Here is a 17,549-nt window from a genome sequence, read left to right on the forward strand (position 1 = left end):
TAAATTGTGAACAGTGATTTTAAATCAATATTAATTGTCCCAAATCACAAATGAAAAAATAGTGTCAAAAATCGTGACTAAAATCTTCATCCATAAACGTGCTTAAAGGTGCTGCATGCTTCACTCCAAGTGACTAGTGACAGATTAGCAGCTCACCTCAGGGAAAGACTCCTAAGAGTCAATACACACTCTGGAAAAATCCCAATAGCCTGGTTCGCCTTCCAATCACCGCCTCCTGATACTCTCTCCGGGTGTATACAGCATCGGTGTGGAAATAAAAACAAGATCTAGTGCTCTGCTTTGTATGGCTACTTACATTTTAATGCACTTAAAGTAGTGCAGACTGTCAGAAGTTCTGACAGTCCGCACTACTTTAAGTGCATTAAAATGTAAGTGCGATTTCATTGTTTATGTATAATAAATAGCCATACAAAGCAGAGAGCACTAGATCTTGTTTTTATTTCCACACTGATGCTGTATACACCCGGAGAGAGTATCAGGAGGCGGTGATTGGAAGGCGAACCAGGCTATTGGGATTTTTCCAGAGTGTGTATTGACTCTAAAGGCCCGTACACACGTACCGATCGTCAGCGAACGATCGGCCGTCTTTTGTCCCTGGGCTGTCGGTGTCTGTTGAAAAGTGCAAAGACAGCACAAGAATTTTGTCCGCCGACTACAGCCGACTGCAGAAGTGATGTCATGTAAAGGTTAACTTTCCCTGTGTTCTTTCTTTTCTGAGCATGCCCAGTCTTGCAAATCTGCGGTCTGTCGTCCGAATTCTGTACTGACTGGCGAACAATCGGCCGCTCTGGTGTCGGCATACAAAAATTTTAATGCTTGCAAGACAGACTCTTGTCGGCAGAATGTGCGCTGACGGCTGTCGGAGGCACCATACTAACAAGCGTACAATCGGCAGATCTTTCGTCCGCCGACGTTTGTATGCCGACGATCGGTACGTGTGTACGGGCCTTTAGGAGTCTTTCCCTGAGGTGAGCTGCTAATCTGTCACTAGTCACTTGGAGCACTTGGAGTGAAGCATGCAGCACCTTTAATCACGTTTATGGATGAAGATTTTAGTCACAATTTTTGACACTATTTTTTCATTTGTATAGAAAAATAAGCTGCGCTGCGTGAAGTGGGTAAACAAAAATTAATGTCCAAACAAAAATCAATGTCCCATATAACAACTTGATTGACGCTGAAGACATAGATCACACTCCACAGTCTCTGTAGGAAATGTGCTTACCGGATAGCCACTAAAAGTCTGCAAAATTCATATGCCGAGATATAGTCACAGATCCGGGAGATGGAGGTTGTCAGAGTCCTCAGCGAATATTGTGAATGATATGCAAAAGAAAAAAACTTGCATAGTGTGATACCGTACTGTAAAGTATCCACCACCAATAGGGAATCCCTATCAATCGTGCAGCAGCTCACCAAATGAATAATGAGTATAGCGTGAATAGCCCAGTGTAAAGAGAGAAACGTGGAACAAACCACCACCAATTGTGAAGCCTCTTACCAAAAATAGAGTCAAATGAGCAAATAAGTAAATCCAGATCGCCAAGAAACCAGAAACGTCACTCAAAAGCCCTGTTGGCCTCTTACCAGATGACAAATATTCCAAGCAGTAGATCTAATAATGCTTTCCCATCATACGTGAAGCTCCGGGACCAACAGCATCAATGGTGTTAACTATGAACTCAGTACCAAGATACAGCCCGAGTGAAAGAAAAACGCCAATAGTGTAATAAAATAATGACTGGTTTAATAATTAAAAGAAGAACACTCACAAGCATAGTAGATAAAATCGCAATCGTAATGGATGGGAGCCGCCGGCCGGACGGCAAGGCACATCCGCTCCTAGGATAACTTCCGGGATGACGTCAGCACGCCGCGACCTGACGGCGTTTCGTCCAAGAAGACGTTATCAAAGGTACGGACGGCGTGCTGACGCCATCTTTTATAGAAAAACTTGATAGTGATACCGGAAGTGCTTGAACAATTCCGCCCTAAAGCTGTGAACCGGACATCCAATGACCGGAACTCGGGTAGATCTGTCTCACCATTTTAACTGAGGGCAGATATCAACTTTACTAACCCGGAATGTCCCATATTAAGGGCAAATGTATTTAAAGGTGTAGCAGGCCTATTTGGCACAGCCGATATAAATAAAATATAATTAAACGATAAATGTAAAAAAATATAAGAACATATATGGGCATTATAAATAACTGTATCGTCTTGTGCTCAGATGCGCTGAGACCACAAAAATAATTGACCATATTGTGTATAATAGAGTCAGATCGTGGCGGAATGAGTTCAAACTCTACCCGGGGATCAACATCATAAATATAAACCAAGTGCAAAATGTTACAAATACATTAAACAGTTGAAATTGTATCTCCAATAAATGAATATGAAACCATAAATGATTAATACCTTGCAACAAATTATGCTAGCCATCATATAATGTGTCATCAATAGTACTTAATAAGCATCCTAGTATATGATATATATAATTTTAAGGGAAAGGGGTAAATTTGATCTACATCTAGTGTTTGTAACAATATGACAAATTCCCACGAGTTGAGCACACTGAATTGTACATATAATAAATAATAAAAATATTAAAGGAAAATACACCTCTAAATGAAAATTAAGAATTATCCAAAAAAGCGTTAACCTCAACATCAACATTCAGGCCATATGGCACATAACATTTTACACGGTGTATCCAGGACATCTCAAGTTTTGAGATGCCCCGCACAAGAGGTTCACCCCTCCAATGAGGCACAAAGCGATCTATGCCTATACCTTTTTTCAGTGTGCTCAACTCGTGGGAATTTGTCATATTGTTACAAACACTAGATGTAGATCAAATTTACCCCTTTCCCTTAAAATTATATATATCATATACTAGGATGCTTATTAAGTACTATTGATGACACATTATATGATGGCTAGCATAATTTGTTGCAAGGTATTAATCATTTATGGTTTCATATTCATTTATTGGAGATACAATTTCAACTGTTTAATGTATTTGTAACATTTTGCACTTGGTTTATATTTATGATGTTGATCCCCGGGTAGAGTTTGAACTCATTCCGCCACGATCTGACTCTATTATACACAATATGGTCAATTATTTTTGTGGTCTCAGCGCATCTGAGCACAAGACGATACAGTTATTTATAATGCCCATATATGTTCTTATATTTTTTTACATTTATCGTTTAATTATATTTTATTTATATCGGCTGTGCCAAATAGGCCTGCTACACCTTTAAATACATTTGCCCTTAATATGGGACATTCCGGGTTAGTAAAGTTGATATCTGCCCTCAGTTAAAATGGTGAGACAGATCTACCCGAGTTCCGGTCATTGGATGTCCGGTTCACAGCTTTAGGGCGGAATTGTTCAAGCACTTCCGGTATCACTATCAAGTTTTTCTATAAAAGATGGCGTCAGCACGCCGTCCGTACCTTTGATAACGTCTTCTTGGACGAAACGCCGCCAGGTCGCGGCGTGCTGACGTCATCCCGGAAGTTATCCTAGGAGCGGATGTGCCTTGCCGTCCGGCCGGCGGCTCCCATCCATTACGATTGCGATTTTATCTACTATGCTTGTGAGTGTTCTTCTTTTAATTATTAAACCAGTCATTATTTTATTACACTATTGGCGTTTTTCTTTCACTCGGGCTGTATCTTGGTACTGAGTTCATAGTTAACACCATTGATGCTGTTGGTCCCGGAGCTTCACGTATGATGGGAAAGCATTATTAGATCTACTGCTTGGAATATTTGTCATCTGGTAAGAGGCCAACAGGGCTTTTGAGTGACGTTTCTGGTTTCTTGGCGATCTGGATTTACTTATTTGCTCATTTGACTCTATTTTTGGTAAGAGGCTTCACAATTGGTGGTGGTTTGTTCCACGTTTCTCTCTTTACACTGGGCTATTCACGCTATACTCATTATTCATTTGGTGAGCTGCTGCACGATTGATAGGGATTCCCTATTGGTGGTGGATACTTTACAGTACGGTATCACACTATGCAAGTTTTTTTCTTTTGCATATCATTCACAATATTCGCTGAGGACTCTGACAACCTCCATCTCCCGGATCTGTGACTATATCTCGGCATATGAATTTTGCAGACTTTTAGTGGCTATCCGGTAAGCACATTTCCTACAGAGACTGTGGAGTGTGATCTATGTCTTCAGCGTCAATCAAGTTGTTATATGGGACATTGATTTTTGTTTGGACATTAATTTTTGTTTACCCACTTCACGCAGCGCGGCTTATTTTTCTATACATTATTTGAGGGTGTGGTCGCACTTGAAGTCGCTGCTCTTTACATTATTCACTTTAGCGCGGTTATTTTTTCCTTTTTTCCTTTTTTATTTTTCATTTGTGATTTGGGACAATTAATATTGATTTAAAATCACTGTTCACAATTTATATATCACTTGGTTTATTTATCAATCGATATTTCAAATATATGGACTGAATTGTGGTATTATTTTGAACACCAAACATTTTTTATCTCTAATGATTGAGGTTTACTTGGTGCAGCAATATTATTATTTTTAGATTTCACAGGTGTTTTTGTGTTTGGCACTGATTGTTTGCAGCCTTGTGCACTAGATTGTCTTTTCGTTTATTTTGGGCCTGCGCTGATTATTTATTCTTGTAATTCCCTACATATACTAATCTAGATTTCAGGAAAAAAATACACTTTAAGGGCTCATGCACACTGCCTGGAAACTCCCCTCCATGTTAGCCAATGTGTCCATGCACACTATGGCTTTTTCAGGAGTTTACAGGCATATGCTATTACAAGCAGCAAAAAAACCCCACCAAACTTACCTTTGTGAGAGGAGCAGAAAAGATGCCTAAGTGCCCAAAAATGTGTGAAAAAGCGTGAAAAAGCTCAAAGAAGCTCAAAAATGCACTTTAAAAATTCAAAATGAGCTAAGGGGGTTGTGAAAAAACGCTTATGCTCGAAGAAGCTCAAAAAAAATTTGCAAAAGAGCACAAAAAGCACAAGCTTCTTCAGGCTTCAAAGCTCAAATGCCTGTAAAGCAGCTTTTTTTTCTTGAGCTGCAGTGTGCATGAGCCCTGAATTTCAGTGCCCAGAAGGGGACCAAATGTCAATTGTGCCCAGATAGTGATGGGAGCTGCTCAGCTGCTGTAACTAGGATTTAGCACCTTTTACATTTAAACACAATATAATATACCCAATATATTGCGAAAACATAAAAGATGACATTACACTGAGTTAATAGATACCTAACATGTCATGCTTTTAAATTGGGCATGCCTGGGAAATGGCAACATTACATTAAACTGTCAATAGGCAATGCTTTCAAAGCCTTTACAGGATACCAGTTTAGAGTTATACAAGAAATCCAGCACTAGAATTATTGCTCTCACTCTGATGTTTGTGACAATACTTCACATGTGTGTTGTGATCACTTACATATGCATGGAGGACCTACGCGTTTGTTTGCATTTGTGCGTGAGCACGAGGGGGGGCACTTTAAAATGTGCTTGAAGTGTATTTATTTATGTCACTTACATTTTTTTACACTGTCCCTTTAAATTATTTTAGGTTCAACTTTATTGCTATCAAAAAGGATGAACAACATGGGCTCCTCGATTGCCCTGGGGAACGGCAGCAGGCGGGATTGGGGGCCCCCTTCTACACCCTGTAAAAATGATCGGGCTGCTTGGATCACTTCTACAAGAAAGCCTATCGCCGGCTCTAAAAAAATGATACCAGGATCAGATCCTTGTATCACTGCTTCCCAACGAGGACGTATATATACATACAGCAGCTGGGAAGCCATCAAGTAAAGAATCCAGCAGATATTGCTGTCTGTGGAACCTCAGAGGAATATTTAGAGGCTTCATAGAGAGGTTACTTTTGTTGCAAAGGGCAGCGTGGTGGCTTAGGGGTTAGCGCTTCATCCCTGGTTTAATTTGTGGTCAGGACACCATCTACATGGAGTTTGCATGTTCTCCATAAGGTTCTGGGGATTTTCTCCCACACTCCAAAGACATGCTGGTAGGTTAATTGGCTCCAGTGTATAATTTCCCAATAGGAGGATAGTCTACTGAGCATGCCCAAGGTGGCTGCAGCACCATCTGCCCTAACAGCAGGTAAAACGTTTTGATCCTCCAGGGAGAAAAGTGCTATATTAATTAATCCACTTCTGCAACATGTTTCCAGCATAGAAATAGATAAAATTGAATTCAATAAAAAGCAAGAGCACTCTATGTTTGGGGAGGAGGGGAGTGAAACATGTAGGCTATGTAGCAGCTTCATTATCATGGGCTGTTTAATAGACTAAGCCGTAAGAGCCAGTGCGCTGTCATTAACTTTTAAAAGCAATCTGTCCGTTTTTGCTGTCTTCTAGCGTCTGCGTTAAAAATGACTTAACCAATTTTCCAACATACTGGAAGTTTTCTGCGGCTGACACTAGCCATCTTTTTCATTTTGTTTCACTTGTTGTACGATCACTAAGTTCTCAGCTCAGCTGTCACAGTTAGGACTAGAAGATGTCACATTGCTGCATTGTGCATGGGCAGCATAGATTGTACAGTTAGGAATAATAGGCACCAAAGCCTTTTCATCATTGCCTTATAAACCCACACAAATATTTGTGGACATGTCACTTATTTATCAATGCCATATCCAACCACCATCATTCCTTTAAATCCTTTTGTGAGAGATGTGAATGTTACAACTAGTTTTAAATTGGTAAATCATTTCTGTTTGCTTCTTCTAATTGCAACAGCAGTAGCCATCTTTCTTCCACGGAGGCAGGAGGATGCTGATGGCAGACAATGTTAATAGCAGCTGAGAAGAAATTGTAGTTCTAAAACACATATAAAAGTATTAACCACTTTGAGACCAAGCTTTTTCTGGCACTTTTTGTTTACAAGTTTTAATTCAGTATTTTTTGCTAGAAAATCACTTATAACCCCCAAACAATATGAATTTTTTTTTTTTTTAGCAGAGACCCTAGGTCAGTGATGGCAAACCTTGGCACCCCAGATGTTTTGGAACTACGTTTCCCATGATGCTCTCTGAACTCTCCAGTGTTGTTGAGCATCATAGGAAATGTAGTTCCAAAACATCTGGGATGCCAAGGTTCGCCAGTCCCAGTGGGTGGGCATTGCTGCAATGCATTCTGGGATTGGGAATAAATCCGGAGGAGGCATGTGACAGGGTGTCTTTGGGCAGGAAGCCAGGTCCCAGGAGGAGGGTGATGGCTGTCTCTCCTCCTATTGCTGAGGAAGGTGGTCCAGACAGTTGGCTTATGGACCAGTGGTTGAGCTGTGCTTCAGAATGATCCAGTGTGCTGACCAAGTGGAGCTGCTGGGCAGAATACTTCTGGAAAAACTGTATTGTGAGTACTCAAGCATCTGCCCAGGGGTCTGCCTAAGAGAGGGGACCACTCCAGAGGGGTCAAGGGGATCCAAAAAGTCAGCTAACCCAGAGTGTCACAGTAAATGGGGTGCCAAGTTGTTAAGCCCTGAAGATTAGAGGGTAAAGGGGGCACCAGGAAGGGCCCTGAAGTTGCTCAGCAGTGCAGTCTACTATTCAATTCAGCTACCTCAGGAAGAGAGTACCTTAGGAAGCCAAAATATCTTTTTCACAGTCAAAGGGGAAATACAGTAAGCAGCCTAGCCATGACTAGCTCAAACAGCGTTAACCACTTGCCGACCGCCGCACGACTATCTACGTGGGCGGTCAGCCCCTCACAGGCAAAGTGACGTAGGTCTACGTCGCTCGCCTGTGAGGGTTTAGGGAGCGAGCGCGCGCCGCCGGAGGCGCGCTCCCGCTCCCGCGTGGTCACGGACCCCCCCGCGCGCGTGACCGGCGGACCCGATCGCCGCCGGCCACTCTGCGATCGGCGGGGGAGAGGGAGATAGTCAGGCAGCTTGTGTAAACAAGCTGCCTGTCATTCTCCTCTCTGTATGAGAGCTGATCACATGGATCTACTATGTAGATCCATTGATCACTCTGCATACAGTTGAAGCCACAGCCAATCACAGTTAGAATCACGCCCCTAGGGACACACACAGCCCCTCCCTCTCAAATAAAGTTAACCCCTTCACTACCAGTGCATTTTTACAGTAACAGTGCATATGTATAGCACTGATTACTGTAGAAATGTCACTGGTAACCCCAAAAGTGTCAAAAATGTCAGTCAAGGGTCCGATCTGTCCGCCGCAATGTCGCAGTACCGCAAAAAAAATCGCAGATCGCCGCCATTACGCGTTAAAAAAAAAAACAACAAAAATGACAAAAATCTTTCCCTTTGTTAGTAAACGCAATAACTTTTGCGCAAACCAATCAAAATACGCTTTTTGCGATTTTTTTTACCAAACATAGGTAGCATAAAACAAATTGGCCGAAAATATTAAAAAATTTTGATTTTTACATTTTTTTTTGGGGGAATTTCATATAAAAAAAAGGGAAAAATATTGCTATTTTTGCAAAATTTACGCTCTTTTTTTGTTTATAGCGCGTGATCAAAAAATCGCACAGGTGATCAAATACCACCAAAAGAAAGCTCTGTTTGTGGGAAAAAAAGGACGCCAAATTCGTTTCGGTACAGCGTCGCACGACCGCGCAATTGTCCGTTAAAGTCACGCAGTGCCGAATCGCAAAATGCCCTCTGGTCGTTTAGCAGCCAAATCCTCCGGGGCTTAAGTGGTTAAACAGCGTCAGTCAGCGTTAACCAGCGTCAGTCAGCATTTTTTGTACAGTCCCTGCCTTTTTGTGCATAATTCAGTTATTGGAGTATCCCACTCATCCCTTCTCCTATCCAAGTTCCTAATAAAACATAAAAACCAAAGAAACTGGACTGGTCCTTGTCTGAGGTAAAAACACTTGGAAACATGTCAGAATGTTCTACTGTTGCTAATGGTAACCCAGGGGAACCTACACACAGCAGCTCCCATGGGATCTTGGTAAACCAGGATGTGTTAGTCCAGCAAGTTCCATTTTCTTAATAGGCAAACTTACAATTACAGTTCAAGCAATCATCTAAAATTGCGTACTTGTTAAATACTAGGAATTCACATGCATAGGCAGAGCATAGTTTTGCTTTAAATGGCTGTGAAACTTTTGTGCAGTTATACTGAATAAACAGGGAATAAAGGAATTAAAAACAGCAATATTTAAAGGTGTGTACCAACCACCCATACCTGTGCCTTCCTTTCCCATCATGGTCATGAGTCACTTCATTTTACACCTTTATATGTGATTTATTTGTCATTAGCAAGAAGTTTGCAAATGTAAAGCAATACAATATTGCATGTCCATAAGTTCTCAACATCCCTCTTTATGCTTATAATGCACACAAAGTAAAAGCTATATACAGCATCTTGTTCATATATTTATTATTATATTGGGCCCCACTATTATCAGATTGCATCGCCAGGTTACAAAGTTTTCTTTGGAAACCGGCGCATGTTTTATCGTAACAAAACTTTCTTTCCGGTAAGTCATATTTTTCTTAATGTTTTATGAATGGTTATCTAAGTTTCTTGTCACTAAAGATAATGAATCACAAGATATTCAGACTATCCTGACAGCAATCTGAACAGCTTACTGGAAACATGAACCCAAATGACAATTTATCTCAGATCATTTCATTTTTGATTAGATGCAGAATTTTGGTGCAGAACTTTGGAGCTGATTGCTTGGTGCCCTGTAAATAGGTAGCAAATATTTTATAGAATGATTTATTTTTTTTTTTATCTGATAGTAATAAGTTTACCTTTGGGGTTACATTCAGGGAAGAGGTTAGTTCTAAAATAAATGACTACAAACTTTGCACTTCCTTATGTAAGAGTAATATAAGGTGAAAAAAGAAAGAGAATTGGGTGATAAATATGAAAACGTTCTCCCTTTTTTAACATTGATTATCTCGTTCCAATGGCATGTAAAAGACGGTGGGATATATTAGGCAGCAAAGTGAATATGTTGTCCCTTAAGTTGATGTGCTAAAAAACAGACAAAATGGGCAAGTGTAAAGCCTCATGTACACTGCAGCAGTTAGGCATTTTTTCAGCAGCCCTTGAACTCTCCTCAGTGTTATCACATGTGTACATGTACCAGGGCCGTCTTTACCGCATGGCAAAAGGGGCATTTGCCCAGGGCCCTGTCATTGTTGGGGGCCCAAAAAGCTGCTGCCCCTGGAGCCTTGAATAGTTCTGTAGCGGTCAATTCAGCTGCCCCGTCCTCCCCCGTTTGCTGTTGCACAAGACAGACACTAACAGAGGAGAAGGACAGTTGCGGGCTCTATGTGTAAGCTGGCTTGGCTCACAGGGAGTAAGGCAGAGCGTCTCTCCGTGCTTCCCCCGCCCCCCCCTCCTCTTTTCAGAGTTCTATAGCACAGAACAGCGTGAAGTGTTCTGGCTGGTCTGATAGGCGGAGACTGCACTGTGTGTGTGTGTTGGGAAAAGAGCGCGAACACACACATAACAGAACTGTGCAGGCAGCATCTCTGACTGTGAGGAGGAGAACTGTGAGTGGAATGGGGTGAATTTGTGAAAAGAGGTGAGAACTGTAAGGGGGGGTGCAGAGGTGGCTGTAGACATGGGGGGAAGGGATACAGAGGTGGCTGTGGACATGGGGGGAAGGGATACAGAGGTGGCTGTGGACATGGGGGGAAGGGATACAGAGGTGGCTGTGGACATGGGGGGTACTAAAATGTTTTCCTGCTGTGAATATTTACCCAGATCTAGCTGCCTGCATGACATGGGACATCCTTCAGAACAGACAGGTTAGCTAACTAAAGTGAGAGAGTTTTATAATGGTTAAACTTCAGCTTTAAAACCATGTTGCCTCATATTAAAGGTTTAAAACTGCCATTTATTTTCCTGTAATCATTTATTCTCCTGAATATTTCCACGCAGAACTGTCTTGAGAAAGCCACACAATTTAGGAACCCATAAAAACATGATTTAGCTTTGTAGCATTCTATGTAAACTGGATAAACGTGCATGTGTATTTATTCAAAATAGAAAAAAAAAAAAAAGTTTGATTTCCAATCCAATTCAACCCTGTGACACACTAAACTAGTTCAATGGTTTTCATTTTCAGTGGCTGTGGACATGGGGGGTACAGAGGTGGCTGTGGACGGGGGGGGGATGTAGAGGTGAGTTTGGACAGGGGGGGTACAGAGGTGACGGGGGGGGGTACAGAGGTGGCTGTGAACAGGGGGGTACAGAGGTGGCTGTGAACAGGGGGGTACAGAGGTGGCTGTGGACAGGGAGGGTACAGAGGCGGCTGTGGACGGGGGGGGGGGGGGGTGTAGAGGCAGCTTTGGACAGGGGGAGTACAGAGGTGGCTGTGGAAAGGGGGTTGACAGTGGTGGCTGTGGACAGGAGGGGTACAGAGGTGGCTGTGAACAGGGGGGTACAGAGGTGGCTGTGGACAGGGAGGGTACAGAGGCGGCTGTGGACGGGGGGGATGTAGAGGTGAGTTTGGACAGGGGGGGTACAGAGGTGGCTGTGAACAGGGGGGTACAGAGGTGGCTGTGGACAGGGAGGGTACAGAGGCGGCTGTGGACGGGGGGGATGTAGAGGTGAGTATCCCCCCCATCCACCTCTGTACACCCCCCATCCACAGCCACCTCTGTACCCCCCCCTCCACAGCCACCTCTGTACCCCCCCATCCACAGCCACCCCTCCTGTCCACAGCCACCACTGCCACCCCTACCTTTTCACAGCCATCACCACTGTACCCCCGCTGTCCACAGCCACCTCTGTACCCCCCTGTCCACAGCCACCTCTGTTCACCCCCTCCCCTTTCCACAGCCTCCACTGTACCCCCCCTGTCTACAGCCACCTCTGTTCACCCACCTGTCCACAGCCACCTCTGTATCCCTCCCCTGTCCACAGCCACCTCTGTATCCCTCCCCTGTCCACAGCCACCTCTGTATCCCTCCCCTGTCCACCTCTGTATCCCTCCCCTGTCCACCTCTGTATCCCTCCCCTGTCCACGGACACCTCTGTACTCCCCCCCTTGTTCACAGTCACCTCTGTACCCCCCCGTCCACAGCCACCTCTGTACCCCCCCTGTTCAAAGCCACCTCTGCCCTGTCCACAGCCACCTCTGTACCCCCCCGTCCAAAGCTGCCTCTACACCCCCCCCGTACAAAGCCGCCTCTGTACCCTCCCTGTCCACAGCCACCTCTGTACCCCCCTGTTCACAGCCACCTCTGTACCCCCCTGTTCACAGCCACCTCTGTACCCCCCGTCACCTCTGTACCCCCCGTCACCTCTGTACCCCCCCTCCTTTGGGTGCCCCCCTCATCTACCCATCCCCTCCTACTCCTCATAGAAGGGCCCCATCAAATTCTACAACTCCCACAGCACAGCAGTCCGCCATCTTGGCTGCAGAAGGGGACAGAGACATCCAACAGGCAGCACATTGCTCATCCTGCCCAGCAATTTCCCCTGAATATATACTGATATACTGATTCTGCTGGCTGCATTACCGCACACACGCGAGCCCCCTTTCTGGCATCCCAGAATTGTCGCTGTTGTCACTTTCCGTACCTGATGACGAATTTTCCCACGAATCGCTCTCGCTCAGTTCTTCAAGTAACTCAGTTTCACTGTCGCTGTTTTCCAGTTCGTCTAAAAGCGCTTTTGCGCAAAAAAATGCTTTTTGGACGCCATGGTCGTTCAAAATTTTCCAGGCACAAAGCACTGGAAAAGCACAGGCAGTGCACTGGAAAAGTATCCAGGTGTAATCCTGTGCTGAAATGGCATGATACAGTTTAATCAATTAGGATCACAGCTTTGTATCATGACATTTAGTGTATTTACACTTTTGAATTTGCTGCTGGTTCCACCCCCCTGTGTTGCAACGCTCGCAGGGAGGGAACATAATGCAAGTGCCGGCAATCGGCTGTGCACAGAGTGGGGAGAGACAGTGAGGAAGCCGGGGAGGACAGCGGGGAGAATGGCGGGGGAGCACAGGGAAGGTGAGTAACATTGCGGGGTAATCCCGAGTGTGGCTCGGGGTTACCGCTTTTGGTACTGAAAATTAACCCCGAGCCACAATCGGGAATACCGCCAAGGAGAATTAAAGGAGAAAACATTTTTGATAACTTTTGAACATATAAAAATGTTGATAAAACAAATTTTGCCACATGCTGTTGCCTGCATCAATGGATGAGTCCAGTAGCGATGAACTTTGTTCCTCCCACACAATTTTCCATGTCTTTGGAGCCTCAGTAACATTAGGAGCATTTCCTCACACATGCTCCTGATGGGATCCATAGTGAAAACACAAAAAAATAAGACAGCTTTCTACAAGCACACTGCTCTCTCTGCTGCTGCTCTCTCACAGAATAGCTGAAATAGTTAATAATTTACTTGTTTTTCCTGCATTGTGGGCATTTGGGAGGATCTCCTGAAGTTATCTTTAAAACACTTCTAACTTCAAATACTCATAACTGCTGCTTAACTCTCATAAACTCAGTATATAAAAGCTGTAAAATGGACGTTTTTCACCGTTGGTTTCCAGCTGTCAGTTTCCAGCGTTCAGAAAAGGTTTTCAACTGCTCTGTATACATGAGCCCTTTAAGGATTTAAGCTACTCTAACATGAACCAAATTGTAAAGTCTAGATGACTGGATCGAAGTAACTCCAAAACTGCAGCTCTTGTGGAATGCTCCTAGCCTACAGTAGTCAGGACCTACCAAAAGTAGTCCAAGGAAGAAAAACTGGAAAACCAGTGACAGGATCATGAGTGGCCAAGCCTCAGCGATGCATGTGGGAAGTGAAGGTTGGCCTTTTTAGTCCAATCCAATAGAAGAGCTACTATAGCTCAGACTGCTGAGAAAGGTAATGCTGGTTCCAAAAGAAAGGTGTCAGAACATACAGTGCATCCTAGTTTGTTTCGTATGGGACCGTAGACTGATCAGAGTGCCCATGCTGACCTGTGTCCACACCAAAAGTGTGTACAATGGAAACATGAGCATCAGAACTGGGCCACAGAACGATGGCAGATGGTTTCCTCAAGGTGTTGACTTGACCTCCAAATTCTCCAGATCTCAATCCAATTGGGCTGAAAAAACAAGTCCAATCCATGGAGGCCTCACCTTTCAACTTACAGGATAAAGATCTCTTACTGTTGGCTGGGTGCAAAATACCACAGCATACCTTCAGAGGTCTAGTGAAATCCATGCGACATCTTGCCTTCACTCAACTTACTGCCTGAGAGGACAGCGTACCGGATCGTTTTCCCCGCTACCGACGGCTCCAGTAAGTGGTGAAAACGACCGGGAAGTGGTGGGATGGGGGGCACCTCTCCTGCTGCCCATAAAGGTGATCCCGCGGTGAATCCGCCACAGGGACCATCCTTATGTTAAAGGTATCTGCTGTCATAACCCCAGTATTTAACGCCAAAGTACCGACGTAAATACACGGTGGGCGGTCCGTAAGTGGATATACAGTATAGTATTGCCGCTTACCTGTCCTTAGATGTAGTGGCTGCATTCCTTTTTAATTTTCAGGCCAAGGATATTTTTGACAAGTACAGAAAAGTCCTGTTGATCTTGCCAGAAATGTTTTGTCCTTGTCCCTTACCATGAGCTTAAAGGAAAGAACAAAAAATGTATCTTTATTGTGCCAGAAATTCACTATTATTTGCCACTTTCTGTGAGCCTTAAAGTAGGGAAAAACAATACTTTCCTTGTCCACTGCTAATCCCACCAATCCACCATGTAATGGAGATAAATAAATGGTAGACATGTTTCAAGTCCAGCCGGAAAATTTTGAAATGCAGTTCCTGCACCGAAAACACTCCTGTATTACTATAGTAGCTTTATTAATACTTACTTTCTGAGAATGTAGGGGCTTCCACAACTTTAGAACATTTATCGTCGGTCTTTTCTCCAAAGTATTTGTCAGGATTTATAATAAAATCCGGTTTGCTAATTTCCAAAGTATCCTGCAGAGCATCTATGTTTAACAAGCTGAAGGTACCTGCAGTCATTAAAAAACATAATAAATATTAATGTGTAGATTTTTCTCCATTTTATGTAAAAGAAAACATTATCAATATCAAGAATAATATCCTGCTTGCATTTGCATGTTTTCCCTGTGTGGGTTGCTCTGGCTTTTCCAGTCTCCTTCCAAAATCTGAAAATGTGCTTGCTTGAGAGCTATCTAAATAATCCCCACATAGTGGTCCTGATTTACCAAACCAGTGGTTCTCAACCATATTTAGACCAGAGCCCCATATATTCTTAAAAAGTTTCCATATCCAAACAACAATAAAAGTATGAAAATACAAAATATGAAAATTATGTACTGAAATTCTGGAAGGCTCTGGATGGGACTATGTGTTACTGTTGGGCGATGAAGGTTCTAGAGGGGGTTAGGAGAGTCTGCAGCAGACTTGGTGACCCTGTAGGGCAGGCATCACTAAATGGCGGACCGGGGTCCGGATCCGGACCCAGTTAATGTCTCATCCGGACCCCTGTGGTCCCACCCTTTAGAGTTGTTCTGCCCACAGCCATCACCACTGCCAGTCTCACAGAGCCAACAGCTGGAGGCAGGACAGCTATAGACAGAGGACGGGGGCTATCCAAGTTAACAAGCAAGTGATTGGTTGCGAGGATACAGGGTGACCATCGCACAAACATGTGATTCGGACCTCTGCTGGAAGAATATTTTATTGACTGGACCTTTGTAAATTTTAATTCAATACCCCTGCTGTAGGGGATGAGGTTTTTGGAAGGAGCAGCAGGCAACTGTGGTGGATGTAGCCTCTGGAGGGGGCTAGGGTGCTTTCTATGAAGGTGGGGATTTTGCAGAAGCAGTATGGGAGACTGGAGGGAATTGCAGGGGGTGTGGGGCACTTAAACACTGCTTTAAATAGAAATGGCAGAGCCCACTCTTTATGTCATTTACTACTGTATATGTGTGTATATATATATATATATATATATATATATATAAACTGCTCATAAAATTAGAGTATAGCATCAAGTCAAGTAAACTCCTGGGATATTGATTGGGTCAGTTAAGTAGCAGAGGGGGTTGTTAATCAGTTTCAGCTGCTTTTGGTGTTAATGAAATTACCAACAGGGGCACTAGATGGACAACAATGAGACAACCTCCAAAACAGGAATGGTTTTACAGGTGGAGGCCACTGACATTGTTTACCCTGCTCATCTTCTCTGACTGTTTTTCACTCGTTTTGCATTTGGCTAGGGTCAGTGTCACTACTGGTAGCATGAGGCGATACCTGGACCCTATAGAGGTTGCACAGGCAGTCCAACTCCTCCAGGATGGCACATCAATACGTGTCATTGCCAGAAGGTTTGCTGTGTCTCCCAGCACAGTCCCCAGAGCATGGAGGAGATTCCAGGAGAAAGGCAGTTACTCTAGGAAAGCTGGACAGGGCCGTAGAAGGTCCCTAACCCATCAGCAGAACCGGTATCTGCTCCTTTGTGCAAGGAAGAACAGGATGAGCCAGTGTCATCTTAAGAGCATTATGGGGCCCCGGGCAATGCAGTGCACTGGGGCCCTGCCTACACAATCACCCACGAGAATAAAAATGCAAATTATCGATAAGGCGATATTTATTGTTACAGCAGTGCCAGGCTAATGACAGCTTCCAAGTTCGGAAGCTGGGTCCGGTGAACACACACACAGACGGGAGACAGACTTGACTGTACTGTGTGTGCCTGTTCCCGTGGAGGCAGACAGGCTTTCCTGTAGTTGTGGGCTCCCCATCCATGGCCCAAGTGGCCTGACAGCAGAGCAGGGCCGACAGGCGCTTGCCACCTGCTAAGTTCGACAGTGGGATGCACACGGGAATCGGGACTAATGCTTGGCTGGGGCTGGGTTGCTTGGCAGGTGGGGCCCCCTGAACAAGTGGGGCCCCCAGGCAACTGTCCGGCATGCCTATTCAGTAAGATGGCCCTGAGATGAGCACTGCCAGAGCCCTACAAAATGACCTCCAGCAGGCTCCTAATGTGAATGACTCTGACCAAACAATCAAAAACAGACTTCATGAGGGTGGCCTAAAGGCCCAACGTCCTCTAGAGGGCCCTGTGCTCACTGCCTAACACTGTGGAGCTTGATTGGCATTTGCCATTGAACACCAGAATTGGCAGGTCCACCACTGGCGCCCTGTGCTTTTCACAGATGAGAGCAGGTTCACCCTGAGCACATGTGACAGACATGAAAGGATCTGGAGAAGCCGTGGAGATTGTCTACAGGCTAGACAATGGCACCCTGACTGCCATTAGGTATCAGGATGAAATCCTTGGACCCATTGTCAGACCCTACACTGGTGCAGTGGGTCCTGGGTTCCTCCTGGTGCACGACAATGCCTGGCCCCATGTGTATGCAGCCAGTTCCTGGATGATGAAGGAATTGATACCATTGAATGGGCCCAACGCTCGCCTGATCTAAATCCGATAGAACACCTCTGGGATATTATGTTTCAGTCCATCCGACTCCGCCAGGTTGCACCTCAGCCTGGTCAGGA

At 44.4% G+C, this 17,549-nt stretch overlaps 1 protein-coding gene across 1 annotated transcript in view; it reads right to left on the reverse strand.

Moving 5' to 3' along the window:
* WDR49 (WD repeat domain 49) overlaps positions 1 to 17,549 on the reverse strand; it is a 270,818-nt gene that overhangs the window by 7,264 nt on the left and 246,005 nt on the right. Inside the window, exon 17 of the mRNA XM_082251290.1 lies at positions 14,885 to 15,031. Coding sequence (XP_082107416.1) covers positions 14,885 to 15,031 — 147 coding nt within the window. The remainder of the gene's footprint in view (positions 1 to 14,884; positions 15,032 to 17,549) is intronic.

Source organism: Pelophylax lessonae (assembly GCF_965119305.1).
Source record: "Pelophylax lessonae genome assembly, chromosome: 3".
Taxonomy (NCBI): domain Eukaryota; kingdom Metazoa; phylum Chordata; class Amphibia; order Anura; family Ranidae; genus Pelophylax; species Pelophylax lessonae.